This window comes from Corvus kubaryi, unplaced genomic scaffold, assembly GCF_017639235.1.
Source record: "Corvus kubaryi isolate FWS band 111438036 unplaced genomic scaffold, C.kubaryi_AGA036_p1.0 74, whole genome shotgun sequence".
NCBI lineage: Eukaryota > Metazoa > Chordata > Aves > Passeriformes > Corvidae > Corvus > Corvus kubaryi.
Window position 1 is genome coordinate 5,962,160 of NW_024582061.1, and position 13,260 is coordinate 5,975,419.

Consider the following 13,260-nt stretch of genomic DNA (forward strand, 5'->3'; position numbering starts at 1 on the left):
TATATGAAAATTGTGTTAAGAAGCAGAATACATTTTAAGGCCTGCTGTGGATCTGATGACCATCTCCCCATCTGAATATGTTCCCTGTGTGTCCAGGTCATTGTATGGTAATAATGCATTTGAAATTAACCTCTTATGAAATGAGGAGAGGAGACTAAAACATCCTGGGGTTCTGCCTGTGCCAAATTAAAGCTTCTGTCTGGAAGGTAAAGTGTAAGCAATGTGTGGTTATTGCTCTTTTAGATATGCAGTGACTAACAAATAAGAGAAATATGTATATCAGTTTTAATACAACCTTTTCCTAAATGTCATTATTTGCGGAAAAGTACAGTGCTACCATGCACGAGGGAAGACTGATGTAAGTTAGATATAAATTTAATGTGAGCAGGAGTATGTTTCATGGTTTCTCAGACAGTGTCACAGAACACTACTGATTAAACACTCCATTGCAGACCAAAAGAGACAGAGTCATCAATTTTTACTTGAAATGAGTTGTATAAAACAACATATTAACTTTGCTGTCTGGCCCTGTCCACCCCCCATCCATTCCTCCTCTCTCCACCACTCCTCCTTTCCCCTGATTTAAAAAGAAATGGTTCCTGCTCACTCTACTAGTCTTCACTAGTGGTGCTGAGCAGTACTGGGTATGCTGTTCCAATGTGGTTACCATGGCGCCAGACAACCATCTGTAGCTCATACTCATCTATCTTCACTGTTTCACGTGTGACTCTTTCTTCAGACAGCAGGAAAATGACTGTGTAAAGGGCAAATTCAAACTCTGGGCTGACACCAACAAAGGTGCTTCCAATTGGCTTGACTGAGCCCTTCCAGCTGAACTGGATGCTCAAAACTTGGTCATCTTTGTCAGGCTGAAAGCATAAATGAAACAACAGAATAATCTCCAACACAGCTGTGACTGGACAGATAGAAATTCTGATTCCAGATTTTTGAGAGCTTTGTAAGATTCAGTCATCCTTTGTGTGCCTGGGTGCTATAGCTGGAGCACAGTCTTTTCCCTGACCCCTGGAGCATACATGACCATTTATCCCAACTAAGCCTCAGCAGTGTTGCAGTTCTGTAAACACCAGCACTTCTTTTTAAAACAGTTTTTGCAAAAAAAAAAAAAAAGAAGCTGGAAAGCATGTTAGTAGTCATTCTGCTTATATACAGTTATATACTGTATATACTTATTACTGTTCAAAACTCTGAGGCTATGATTGCATCATTACACCTGTTCCATTACACTTCTATCTCTGGATCCATTTGTCTTGCAAAGGCCCCCAGCAGCTTGTTCTTACCCTAGTTTTGTTCTTCCGAGCCACGTATCCCTTATAATCAATCTGGTTGTGCTTTTCCTGAAGGTAAAATTGCACCCAGTTGTGCAAACCTAAGATCTCTTTACCACGCCTTGTTTCTCCAACAAAAACATGTTCAAAACCACAAGAATCAGGTCTATAATGAAAAAGAAAAAAACAAAATACATAGGTCTTTAATATGTTTCATAGAGCCATTGAATGGTTTGGGTTGGAAGGGATGTTAAAGCTCATCTCGTTCCAACCTCCTGCCAAAGCAGGGACACCTTCCACTATCCCAGGTGTCTCAGAGCCCCATCCAACCTGGCCTTGGACACTGCCAGGGATGGGGCAGCCACAGCTTCTCTGGGCAACATACAACAGGGCCTCAGCACCCTCACAGGGAACAATTTCTTCCTCATATCCAATCTAAACCTGCTCTCTGTCAGTGTGAAGCATTCTTCCAGTTCTATGTGTAACATGGCACTTGGGCTTACATTTACCTAAATCGGAATAGCACAGAGATTTTCAGTGCCCATACCCATCAAACATACCTGTCTCCCTCTTTCCTGGCATAGAGCTGGAACCAGATGTCATAAAGCTGATGCTTGAAATCAGCAAGGTTTGGCTTTGCTAGATTTTTTTTCAGCAGATAGTCATGAGCTAGCTGAAGGATAGAAAACCAAGATACATACACAGTTTAGTTTTTAATTCAGTGTTTTCAGCAACAAAAAAGATCTGTGTTACTCACTCTCGTGACCTCTGTCGCTAAGATCGCATCAAGGAAACAATTGTTTTCAGCTATTTCTTCTGGAGTCACTACTTCTGCTACACCAGTTGATGTCTCATAGTTGTCCAATAAGGAAATAAAGGCTGCAGAAAAAAGAGAAACTTTCAGTCTGCTTATATGCCTGATCCAGGCATTAGAGTGCCATCATAAAAAGTCACCATAGAATATGCCTTGACAGCCCTTAGAGAAAGTCATTCCTTTATATGTCAGATTCCACTCCCAGGTACACTGTTAGGTGTAGGCCTCAAGGTGACTCAAGGCCAGATCATTGCTGTACTTTTTAAAGATCTTTTTAAAGATAAAGAGCTACTGAGCTTTCTTACGGAGCTGAGTGATGAAGTAATAATTACCTTCTACCAAAACAAATCATATCTGACCACCACAATTACAGACACAGGCTTAGGACCTTGAGCTATGCTGGCACAAGGTTTTGTGGGCATTATTTCAGCAGAGAAATAATAGAGCATAAACCTATACGAGATGTCTTGAGCTTGAGAAAAATTAGGGAAGGAAACATACATTCATAGACTTGGCTGAAGTATAGCCCCCAACAGAAATGCAAGAACTAGCTATGGGTCTAGTACTATCTAGAAGGGCTTAGAAGCTGTGAGTAAAGGAGTAAAGATTAATTTGGCGTCTTTTTCAATACATAGAATCATAGAAGGGTTTGGGTTGGAAGAGACTTTAAAGATCATCCAGTTCCAACCTCCCTGCCATGGGAGGTCCCTCCCTGCCAGGGACACCTTCCACTATCCCAGGTGTCTCAGAGCCCTAGCCAGCCTGGCCTCGGACACAGCCAGGGATGGGGCAGCCACAGCTTCTCTGGACAAACTGTTCATTACTGTGTCTCAACTGCCCTCACAGGAAAGGATTTCTTTCTAAATTCTAATCTTAACCTACTCTCTGTCAGTTTGAAGCCATTCCCCCTTGTCCTGTCACCCTTGTAAAGAATCTCTCTCCATCTTTCCTGTGGGCTCCCTTCAGGCACTGCAAGGCCACAATGAGGTCACCCCAAAGCCTTCCCTTCTCCAGGCTGAACAATCCCAGTTCCCTCAGCCTTTCCTCACAGCAGAGCTGCTCCATTCCTCTGCTCCCCTTGGTGTCCCTGCTCTGGACTGGCTCCAGCAGCTCCCTGTCCTTCCTGTGCTGGATCCCAGGGCTGGATGCAGCCCTGCAGGGGGGTCTCAGCAGAGTGGGGCAGAGGGGCAGAATTCCCCCCTCCCCTGCTGCCCATGCTGGGGCTCAGCCCAGCTCAGGGGGTTCTGTCCCAGCGCACATGGCCGGGGCAGGGCCAGCTCTCACCCACAGCACCCCCAAGTCCTTCTGCCAGGGCTGCTCCCTCTGCTCATCCCCAGCCTGGATTGATCCCAGGGGTTGTCCTGACCCTAGTGCGCACCAGCACTTGGTCTTGCTAAATCCCTGTGAGATTCCCATGGGCCACTTCTCGAGCTTGTGGTAAGTGTCTCATCCCTTTTACTTTGTAGTGGAAGAGCCAGAGAATTCAGATTTTGCCTAAGGAACAAAAGGATGTTCCTCCTGAGGCTCAGGTACAGGTACCCTCCATGCAACTGTTACGAAAACTCCCTTCAAATGACCTACAGCCTGATGATCCTCACCACCATCTGAAGAATATACAGTGTTATATTTTAGGCAAACATATCAAAACCAGCACAGATTTTTTTATATCACATCCACCATTAACAAAAGAACAGGTCTCACTTGCAAAAGTTTTTATGCTCTTCAGGCGTTCTTCATTTACATTGTGAAAGAGATGTCTGGCTGCGTTGTCCTGGACAGCACCGTCACCTTGCTGTGCTGGGCCTGCTTTTCCCTAGGAAGAACACCAGAGGAAAACAATGTAAGGAGTAAGATGTCCTTAGAGGAGATAGTGCCTGCCTTTGTAATAATCAAACCAAACCCCATAATGCTATCAGGATTCTTTGCTAGGAATTGTCTTCCTATGAAACAAGAGAAGACATTACAGAACTGCCAGCATAAAGAAAAAAGACAATCTCTGGCACTGTAAGAGCCTGAAATTTCTCTGTTGACACAGATGATTGTGATGGTCCATGTGATAGTTCTGTTCTGCTCAGTAACCAGCTGTGCTATTATACATCACAAATGGTAAACAGAAGTGATGTAGAGCAAGGGCTTCCTCCCATCACAAATAAATTAAAAGGAGATTTGGGTACCTTCTGTCTCTGCAGTTGTAAGGAGGCTTTCCTGATAATTTTCAAATTTCTATTTCATAAGTGGCATTCTCAAGGAAAGAAGACAGAAGATGAATAGCAGCTTGTTAACACAGGCAAGGGGTACCTAGATCCTTGTTCTGACAAATGGAGAAACCATATGGGAGAAGTTTTTCCCAAGTCCATTTTGGCTTGAGGTAGGTACCACTATTTTGAGTTTATCAGCAACAGAAAATTTTCTGTTATAATATGAAGCAAAACTGGAATAAAGTGTTGGAGTAACATCAGAATAAAGTGAGTTCTTGTGTGAGGACAAAACTGGATTGTAAATATTCTGGCCTGTTGCAATTTGTGGTCAAAACACACGGTCGTGTTTGCACTGCACTGAGCTAGCAAGGAGTGAATGGCTGCTTATCAAATCTCTCACTCCTCCCTCACAGTTCCCTGGGACTGGAAGCAAGTCCTGAAGTCTTCTTCACCCACCCCTCTGTGCTACTCCCCGCTCTCCCAGAGAAACCCAGGAATTTCTCAAATTCCTCCCTTATTCCCCTAAGAATGACTTGCGACCTTTCTCCCTTTCTCCCTTTCTCCCTTTCTCCCTTTCTCCCTTTCTCCCTTTCTCCCTTGCTGCAAGTCACCCAGACCACACACACAAGTTGTCATTCACACACTGAAACACCCAGGGTGGAACAGGACATCTCTAGTGCTGCTTAAAGTGTCTTAAAGTTAAAGAAACTCTGTTTCTCAGGGTGTCATCTTGTTGGCTCTTGAAAACCTCCAGAGATGGGGATTTCACAGCTTCTCTAGGCATCCTGTTCCTTTGTTGTTGTTGAATTTCATGATGTTCCTTCCTTAGCCTGTTCCTCCAGCCTCCTGTGTCCAGTGGGAGAGAAGCCATACACCTGAGCATATCGACTTCCTCACCACAGTTTGCTGTCATCTGTAAAACTGGAAGGGTCGCATGCTGGTTCCTCCTCCAGCTCACAGATAGAGATATGAAATATTACAGGGCCCAAGACAAACACCTGAGAGACTCCACTTGTAACCAAGCTCCAGGTAAGTGTGAAACATTTGTGATCTCTGCACCGTTCCCTCTCCTAAGGGATGCTTTCCTCACTGGACACAACAAAGGACAGGCAACTCCTTTAGCAAAAGGCACTTTTGCTGCAGCACCGCACCACCCGTAATCCTGACTAAGCAACTGGTTACCTGCACATCAATTGTGTAGTCTTCCCCAGGCCTAAGGCGGTGAACATCTACATCCCACATCTCATTGAAAAGCTTAGAAAGTTCATGATTTAAGGCCTTCCTGTCAAGAAATACAGAGGAATATATGTGTTAAAAAAGGGCACATGCTGTTATTTCTGCAAGTCACTTCTAGAGTCTTCTAATGCCACTCCATGTTCAGGATATCAGCTTGTCATTAAGTTTCTCTTTCTCCCCACACCTTCCTGTCACTGCTGCTGGAAAAACCCCAATGCTTATGGTCCACATTCCTTTTCAAAGAATGCAGGCAACATGTAAGGAAACCTGAGCCTTCCCTAAGGTTATGTCAGAATCTATTTCAACAAAGTTTTGTTGGTAAGTCTTCCTGCGGTTTTCCATGCACCAAAACAAAAAGGAAGATGGTACTTTTTCATTCTTGAGGATTCTGTGCACAAATCAGAGGCAAGCAAGAGATTGTTGCTAGCATGCTGCAACACTACCAACTGAACAGGAAGCACAGAATTTTCTCTATGATGCTTTTCTAGCAGCAACCATATAAACTCTTCCTACCCTTTTTCCTTCAAGCAAGATTCCACAGAGAATGTTTTCCTTTGCCATGTGATTATCCCAGCATAAAGGTAGTGGTGACAAAGGGTGAGTAAGGCTCTAAACACCAGGTCTGCATACAATAAAAATCCCTCATGCACTGATCTCTGATGCACATACAGACCTACCCAAGCTTCTCCTTCCCTTATTTTTAATGGAGTCTTTTCCTGCATAATAGTGTACAGTTTTCAGAAGTCTGTCCATTTGTCTATCAACAAGATTTAAGAAGGGTTGTGTCTTGGTTTTGCATGGCCTTGTTTTTGGTAGCGGGCAGGTCCACGGAGGTGGCTTATGTGAGAAGATGCTAGAAGCTTCCACCATGTCCAGCAGAGCCAATCACTGATGGCTCTGAAGATGGACATGCTGCTGGCCAAGGCTGGGCCAATTAGAGAGGTTGGTAATGCCTCTGTGAAAACATATTTAAAAAGAAAATCAACACAAACTGGGCACAGTTTTTCCTAGCCAGAGAAGAGGAGGAGGTGAGAACACATGAGGAAAACAACATGGAGACACCAAGGTCAGTGCAGAAGGAGGGGCAGGAGGTGCTCCAGGTGCCAGAGCCAAGGTGCCTCTGCAGGCCATGGTGAAGACCATGGTGAAGCAGCTGTGCCCCTGCAGCCTGTGGGGATCCATGGGGGATGCAGAGATCCACCCGCAGCCCATAGGGAAGGTGCCCATGCCAGGGTGGGTGGATGCCTGGAGGAGGCTGTGATCCAGTGGGAGACCCAGTGGAGAGAGAGGGCCCTGCTTCCAGGCTGGAGCAGCCTGTCCTTGGAGGACTGCACCCTGTGGAAGAGTGACCCATGCTGCAGCAGTTTTGGGAGGACTGTGTGCCTGTGGGAGGAATTCATGTTGCAGCAGTCTGGGGAGAACTGCTGCTCGTGAGATTTGGAGCCACGCTGGAGAAGTTCACGGGGAACTGTCTCCTGTGGGAGGGACCCCACAGTCTTGTGCACAGGGGAAGACTGCTCTCCCTGCACAGCAGAAGAAGATCTCGGGTGACAAACTGACCAAAACCCCCATGCCCTGTCTCCCTGCGCTGTCAGTGGGAAGGAGGGAGGGGTTGGGGGGAAAAAGATGTTTTTAAGGGCTTATTTTACTTCTCATTATCCTCCTCTGATTTTTTTTTTAGTAATAAGTTTACTTTGTACTTCTAAGTTGAGCCTGTTTTGCCCTTGGAGTGTTTTCTCATGGTCCTTATCTCAACTCATGAACCCTTCATTAATTTGTTTCTCTCCTCTGCCCAGCTGTGGCAGGGGAGAGTGAGGGAGCGGCTTTTGTCGGTGCCTGGCATTTGGCCAGTGTCAAACCACAACGGGTTGTTATTGTGATGAAGCACTCAGAGGTAGCTCCAGTTCAAGTACATTATGTCCACACTAAGAGGAGATCAAGAAGATGGAGGGGAGAAAAAAAGAAGTGGATTAATCTTTAAATGACTGACAGTGGGATCAATCAGTTACAAACCAGCACATGAATCAAAGCCCAGAGAAGAACCACTTGATAATTTTGAATTCTTCTCCAAAAGAAATGTTTTCCAGAGAAGAAGAAAAGTACAGAAGTCTGTCAAGAATTGGCATTTCTTTAAAATAGCTCTTGGGGCAACTTGCCATGATTTTACCAACTGGTTCTCCCAGACTGAACCAAGGCACCTTCAAGCCCAGCTCTGAACCTCTGATTAGTGTTAATCTTCTCCTTCTGTTCTGGCCAGGACGGAGATAACTCACTGCATCCTCTTGCCAGTGGCAAATTCCATGCTCTCTAGCAGAAAGAGCAAACAAAGATTGTGGCAAAGGCACAAAGGCAGGGCAGATAACCGTAACTACTGCAGCTGCCACGCCTCAGTCCACCTGTAACCACAGATCTGAGCTGCTGTGTTCCTTAGCTACGCTGGAGGCACTGACAGTGCATTTTCCCTCGGGTTCTCTGGTACTTTGGGATAGTTGTGGATTGGAAATCTACACGATCACTTGAACTTTTAACTGGGCTTGAACAGGTGTCAATACCTGAAAAAAGGAAAAAGGCTAAAATTTCTAGCGTATAGGAGCCAAAGGATATGTTCATTGTCAGGGTTATACAGGAATATGAAGGAAGATTTGTGCTTGGAACACGTACTTGCATGGATCTCGCAGTGGAGAAGAAGGAGGCTGTCACAGAGGAGCTTCATTCAGCCCCCGCCCAAACGCCAGGCTCTGCTTGTAGAGTAAGTGGTGCTTGTGGCATCACATTATCAACACTGGCTGGGCTGCCCAAACAAGGCCCCTGCTCAATGTCCCAAGGAGCTGCCTCAGAAGCCACCAGCAGCAGCAGTTTTATTTATTTCCAGCCATACTTCCATATTCTTTCCAGATTCTTAAGAAGAGCAAGCCCTTCTCAAAAGAGCTTACAAACCACCACCAAACAGAAAACTGCTCACCTCAGCAGCTCAGCTGAAGGCCCAAGGACAGGACTGGTGAGTTCACAGAACAGTACCAGAGATGTTTTTCAAACTTCAAGCCTTTACCTTGGACTGCTCTAATTTTATTGGATCACTTTTGTCCTGGATTCTGGACCTTCTTGCTGTCTCCTCCTCTGCATCAGCTTATCCCGTCTGTTTGAGAACCATCATATTATGTTTAATAGAGTTTTTACTTTGGAAGGAACTACTGGTGGTGGAGAGGAGTCTGCTGCCTGCTGAACATCCAAGGTATGTGGAACATTAGGGAGGGTGTCAGCTGGGTTTTATTATAATATTTTGTTCCACAGATACAGTATTTTATATACGTATATTTTCGTATGTGTGTATTTTGGTGAAAGTCACCTATCTAGGAGAGATCTGTCATCCCTTTAATACCCACTGCTTGTTCTCAGTCTGCTCTTGGCAGATTTGTCCTGTGTTTATAAAGCACTGTAGGGCTCTGTTTGACCTTTCCTCCTTTAGAAATATTATGGAATATCACATAAGCTCGAGGTGTCTACTCAGGAGAGGGTTACAGCAAGCATATACCTAGAGATTTCAATCCCCGTTTTTGTTTAATAAATATTCTTTTACTAAATGTATTCCTGCATTCAGGAAACTTGTCCCAAAACTGAAATCACTACATTTTACAAAATAAAAGCCTTTACTCTCCTTTATCTCTGTTAGGTGCTACCACAATGTCATAATGAAGTTTTCCTCTCCTTTTTGTTGTCCCTTTAGTTTCCAAACAGAGAGAGCACCTGTTTATGCTGTAAATGAAGATTTAAAAAAATATACCCTTGCCAAAGCAAAAAAACTTGTCTAGCAACCTATACAGTCATCTTGTAAAAACTCTTTCTGGATGGTATTTCTTTAAAAAGGGCCATAAACTTAGCTTACACATACAAGGTGAGACAACTTCAATGAGAAGATGCCCAACACCTTCATGCAAATCCATGACACACCAGCAAGTAGGTAAGGTTTTCCTGGAAAAGGGTATTGCATATTTACTCCCTGCTTTTCAACACAATGGCATGGCTGGCTCAAACACAGAGATGTTTATCATCAATTCTCAATCGCCTCCCTATGGTGAAAGTTCTGAGTTGTTAAATTTATGCTTTCACATAGAATTAATTATTTCTGTGCAAGAAGTCTGGCCAATTGGATTTTGTCCAGTTGGAACCTTGCTTGGATGTGCTTATGTGAGCAAAGCACCACACCAGTAACCACACTCAGTCTGCACTTTTAAGAGCTGAGAAAACTTGGGAGAGGCTCTTTGCAAGAGTTACTGATGCACCAGCAGTGTGGTTAGAGCAAAAGAATCTAACATCTTCATTTTATTCTTCATTCTACCCAAAACAATGCTCCAAGAAGAAGACTTTATTGCAATAAATCAGAAATGACTCATGACATGAAGAGAATTAAAGGTCAGTGGCAAATAATGTGTGCAAGTCAACAGTGTCAGAGCAAGAAAAACATGTATTGCAAATGGGTCACATGAAGCCCTGCAAAGGTTTGATTGAACACCTTCTCCAAAGCAAATTTACCTTCCAAGATCCTTTCAACAACATGCAATTTTATAGAGCCTTTAATCTTTACATAGAGAAGAAAAGGAAATATATGCAACAGCTTTTATGGCTAACAGAAGATAGAAACAATTCTTTAGATTTTCATCTTATGCCAGTATCTATGTCTTCTATTTGAGTCCAGTGATTTTTTTATTTTTTCATTTAAAGCTGGTATTTGAAATACCAAAGGATAAATATGGCAGGTTTTGTACATGGAAAGGAAAAGGCAATGTCAAGGGGCAAACATAAGAGTGGAACAATCTGTCAAGGTCCTGGGCAGGCAGCTGATGTTTGAAGAACTGATTCTAAGTTACCAGCTATGTTTAAGCACAGTCTGATTTTAGCATCGCCTTTATTTTAAGCTAATGGTTCAGTAGCCTCAGTGATGTTTTACACTGTGAAACACAGCAGTGAGTCAGTAAAACAGAACAGAAGGAGGACCAGGGTTCTTGCTGTGTGCCATGTCATGTAATATTCACCCTTTTACAGACAAATCTATCCCACCCCCACTACCCTTCCTGTTAGAGGAGAATTAGTATGATTGTCTCTTACCCACTTGCCATGCCAGGAAGAAGTTTTTCTCTTGGCAAATACTCTGAGCAGGGAGAAGGCAGCCAGAAGCTCAGCAATCCTCCCGTAGTCCAAGGCACAGAGCTGTGCTCCTCTTACACCCTCTTGCCCGCTGAGGACTGTCACTCAGCCTGACAGGAAGGCACAGGAGAAGCAGGAGGTGCCAGTTCCCACAACAGTCTAAGGACAACACCACAACTCACGCCTCTCTCCGCGCAGGAACACTCACACCAGGAAGTCAGAGGTATCTGTAGCAAGCTGTTGCCTCACTTTATCTTGCATCTTGGATTATTTGCCATACAGATTTTACATCTCTGGATGACGTTTGAGCCCAGAAAAAAGCACTGCAAGCCTGAAAGCCTTGTGATAGACGGGACATTCTAGTGTTATTCTGTATCTAGTGATTATTTGACAGTAGAAGGGAAGATGATAATTAAACTGAGATCAAAGGCGGGGAAGAAAAAACCCCCAACAAATGCTTCTTTATTTACAGCTGAAACTGCTAAATGGGATCTTGTGAATATTAGGAGGTGTTATAGCAAGGAAACGTTTTTGAAAGGCAGAACTTTGCATGTGCCACTGGAAGCAAGTGGTGACAGGTGCTGGTAGGTGCAGGTACCCACTCCAGTGCCTGTCCTGGGAAGCTTGCATTCATTATGTGGCTAAATCAACCTTCAGATGGTTTAAAGTTTATTGGGTTTTGGTTGGTACTTGTAGCATTTTCTTCTTCATAATAATTAATTTCCGAAAAGCATAGCCTTAGGTCTAAACTATAGATATAGGAAGAGAGAGAGAGAGAGAGAAGCCAGAATGGCTTGATGCTAGCTACCAGTCATGCAAATGGTTCTGCACCGCTGGTCCATGTACCCCTTCAAAGAATTAATTTAGGGCCAAATAAAACCCCTGGTAATGAAGACACCTGACACACAGAATTGCATAGGGAAAAAGACATGCAGCCCACTTAAAACTCTTAAAAGTGAAGCTTCCTTTTGACACTGGTAGGGGAAATGAAAGTATCTCAAATTTGCATGTCCCTAATTTTAACAGAAATAATTTTCTTTATCATTTTTGCATAGTATTTATTGCAGTTCAGGGTAAACAAGGTAAATGACAAAAATCCATTACCCTGGATTTGTCAACTGCCCCAGTTTATCAACTGAATGCAGGAACTCTTCTTCTAAGCTTTCCTTTAAAATACAAAAGCCAGTGGGCATATTCTGTCCATAAGAAAGTTGCAACTTCTTTACTCACACTAACAGAAAGAGCCCAGATGGGAGCCAAGGGAATTTTCACTTACAAGCAGCATCATCACTAGAGTCAGTGGTTTTAAGTTAATCTTTAATAAAATTACAACTCAGTAGCATCACCAGAAATTTCACAACCAACTGTGTACTTGAATCTCTTTTAAAACTTCTGTCTTTTGATTTGGACACTGAGCTAAGAAAAGTGCAAAGTTCCTGAAGAGGTGCAGGGGTATGTCTGCCAACACAAACGAAGTACTGATCAGAGGCAAACTAGATCAGCACAGAATCTGGGTCATCCCCAGGTCTAATGCAGAAAAAAAAAAGTGTGCAGAGAGCAGCCTTAGTATCTACATGGGTTGGCTTCCTCTGCAGCAGAGCCCAGCCAGTGCTTTGTCAAAACCATTGCACAGGGCAGCAGATGTGGTTTCTGAGGCCAGGCTGCCCCTGCTCTGTTCCTCTTTTTCTGTCACGAGGGAATAGGGAGAGTGTTTGGTGCTGTCTCACTCACACGTGACCAGCACTTCCAAAGGAGTGGGGTGAGAAATTGTGGAAGATGTTCTGCCTGACAAAACCACCACCTCAAGCATCAGATGCTGACCTTTGCCAAGGTCAAGGATCAAGGAGATCCTGGGTATAGAACATGTTTCTAAAGCATGTAGGCATCTCTGCACATTTCTGGCCTAAATATTTTGCTTTTCCAGCCAAGGTGGCCAACAGGTAAGTGTTGGTTTGTCACCTCTAGTCTGGTGCCTACATTTCCCTGAAGGGAGAAGGGGTTGATTCAGAGTTAGTTTAAACCTCTTTGGTTGATCAAGAGAGGTGTGAGTGAGAACACTGAGTTTTACAGGCTTCCAGACCAATGCAGCCAGGGCTCAAACCTGCACAAAGGGCACGTTTCAGCTGGACAGGCTCGCTCAGGGAGACTGAGTAAAAGCTGCCAGCTGGAACAAACACCCTGCAGATCTACAGTACACTCAGTCCTTTCCCAGGAAAAGGCAGAGCAGATCTTTGGGTCATGTTTTGCGTGTGGATGTAGGGAAGAGGGAAGTTTATGAGACACTGAGGATGCTGGACATTCCCATGGGAGCTTTGGCTATTGCTGCCAAGTCCCCACAAGCTGACCCACACTGAAAAGCAGTGGAGACACAGCCTGAGTTGGTCAGTGGGAACCCATCCAGGTCAGAGCTCACTGAGAGCAGAGCACAGGGACACTGAGGTCTCCACCCTTACTTAAATATTAATATTCAAGTTGGAGCCTCTCCTACCAGATTGTTTCCCACCAAACTCCAGGATCCCTGTGCCTGTCTTGGTTATCTCCCTTTTCCTAAGCCTCAACCTCTCAGTCCTGGAGTCCTTCTCTC

At 44.2% G+C, this 13,260-nt stretch overlaps 1 protein-coding gene across 2 annotated transcripts; it reads right to left on the reverse strand.

The window, feature by feature from the left end:
• Window positions 1–461: 461 nt before the first annotated feature.
• Window positions 462–10,856, reverse strand: LOC121675467 (poly(U)-specific endoribonuclease-A-like). Of its 2 annotated transcripts, none has more exons than XM_042050978.1 (7): window positions 10,638–10,856; window positions 5,481–5,580; window positions 3,802–3,913; window positions 2,044–2,165; window positions 1,847–1,959; window positions 1,299–1,452; window positions 462–869 (listed from the first exon to the last, which is right to left on the reverse strand). In XM_042050978.1, exons 1-7 carry the CDS (start codon window positions 10,646–10,648, stop codon window positions 612–614), a joined length of 870 nt encoding a protein of 289 aa, XP_041906912.1. In that variant the 5' UTR covers window positions 10,649–10,856; the 3' UTR covers window positions 462–611. The 2 variants fall into 2 exon arrangements, with proteins under 2 accessions (XP_041906912.1, XP_041906913.1); XM_042050979.1 differs by having other exon boundaries at window positions 10,642–10,823.
• Window positions 10,857–13,260: the final 2,404 nt, after the last annotated feature.

Bases quoted from the DNA above. Each gene is read 5' to 3' on its own strand.
- LOC121675467 (XM_042050978.1), bottom strand. The intron at 3,914-5,480 runs GTAACCAGTTGC...TGTTCTTCCTAG, and splicing joins ACTACACAATTGATGTGCAG to GGAAAAGCAGGCCCAGCACA. The intron at 2,166-3,801 runs GTGAGACCTGTT...TTTTTTCTGCAG, and splicing joins GAGCATAAAAACTTTTGCAA to CCTTTATTTCCTTATTGGAC.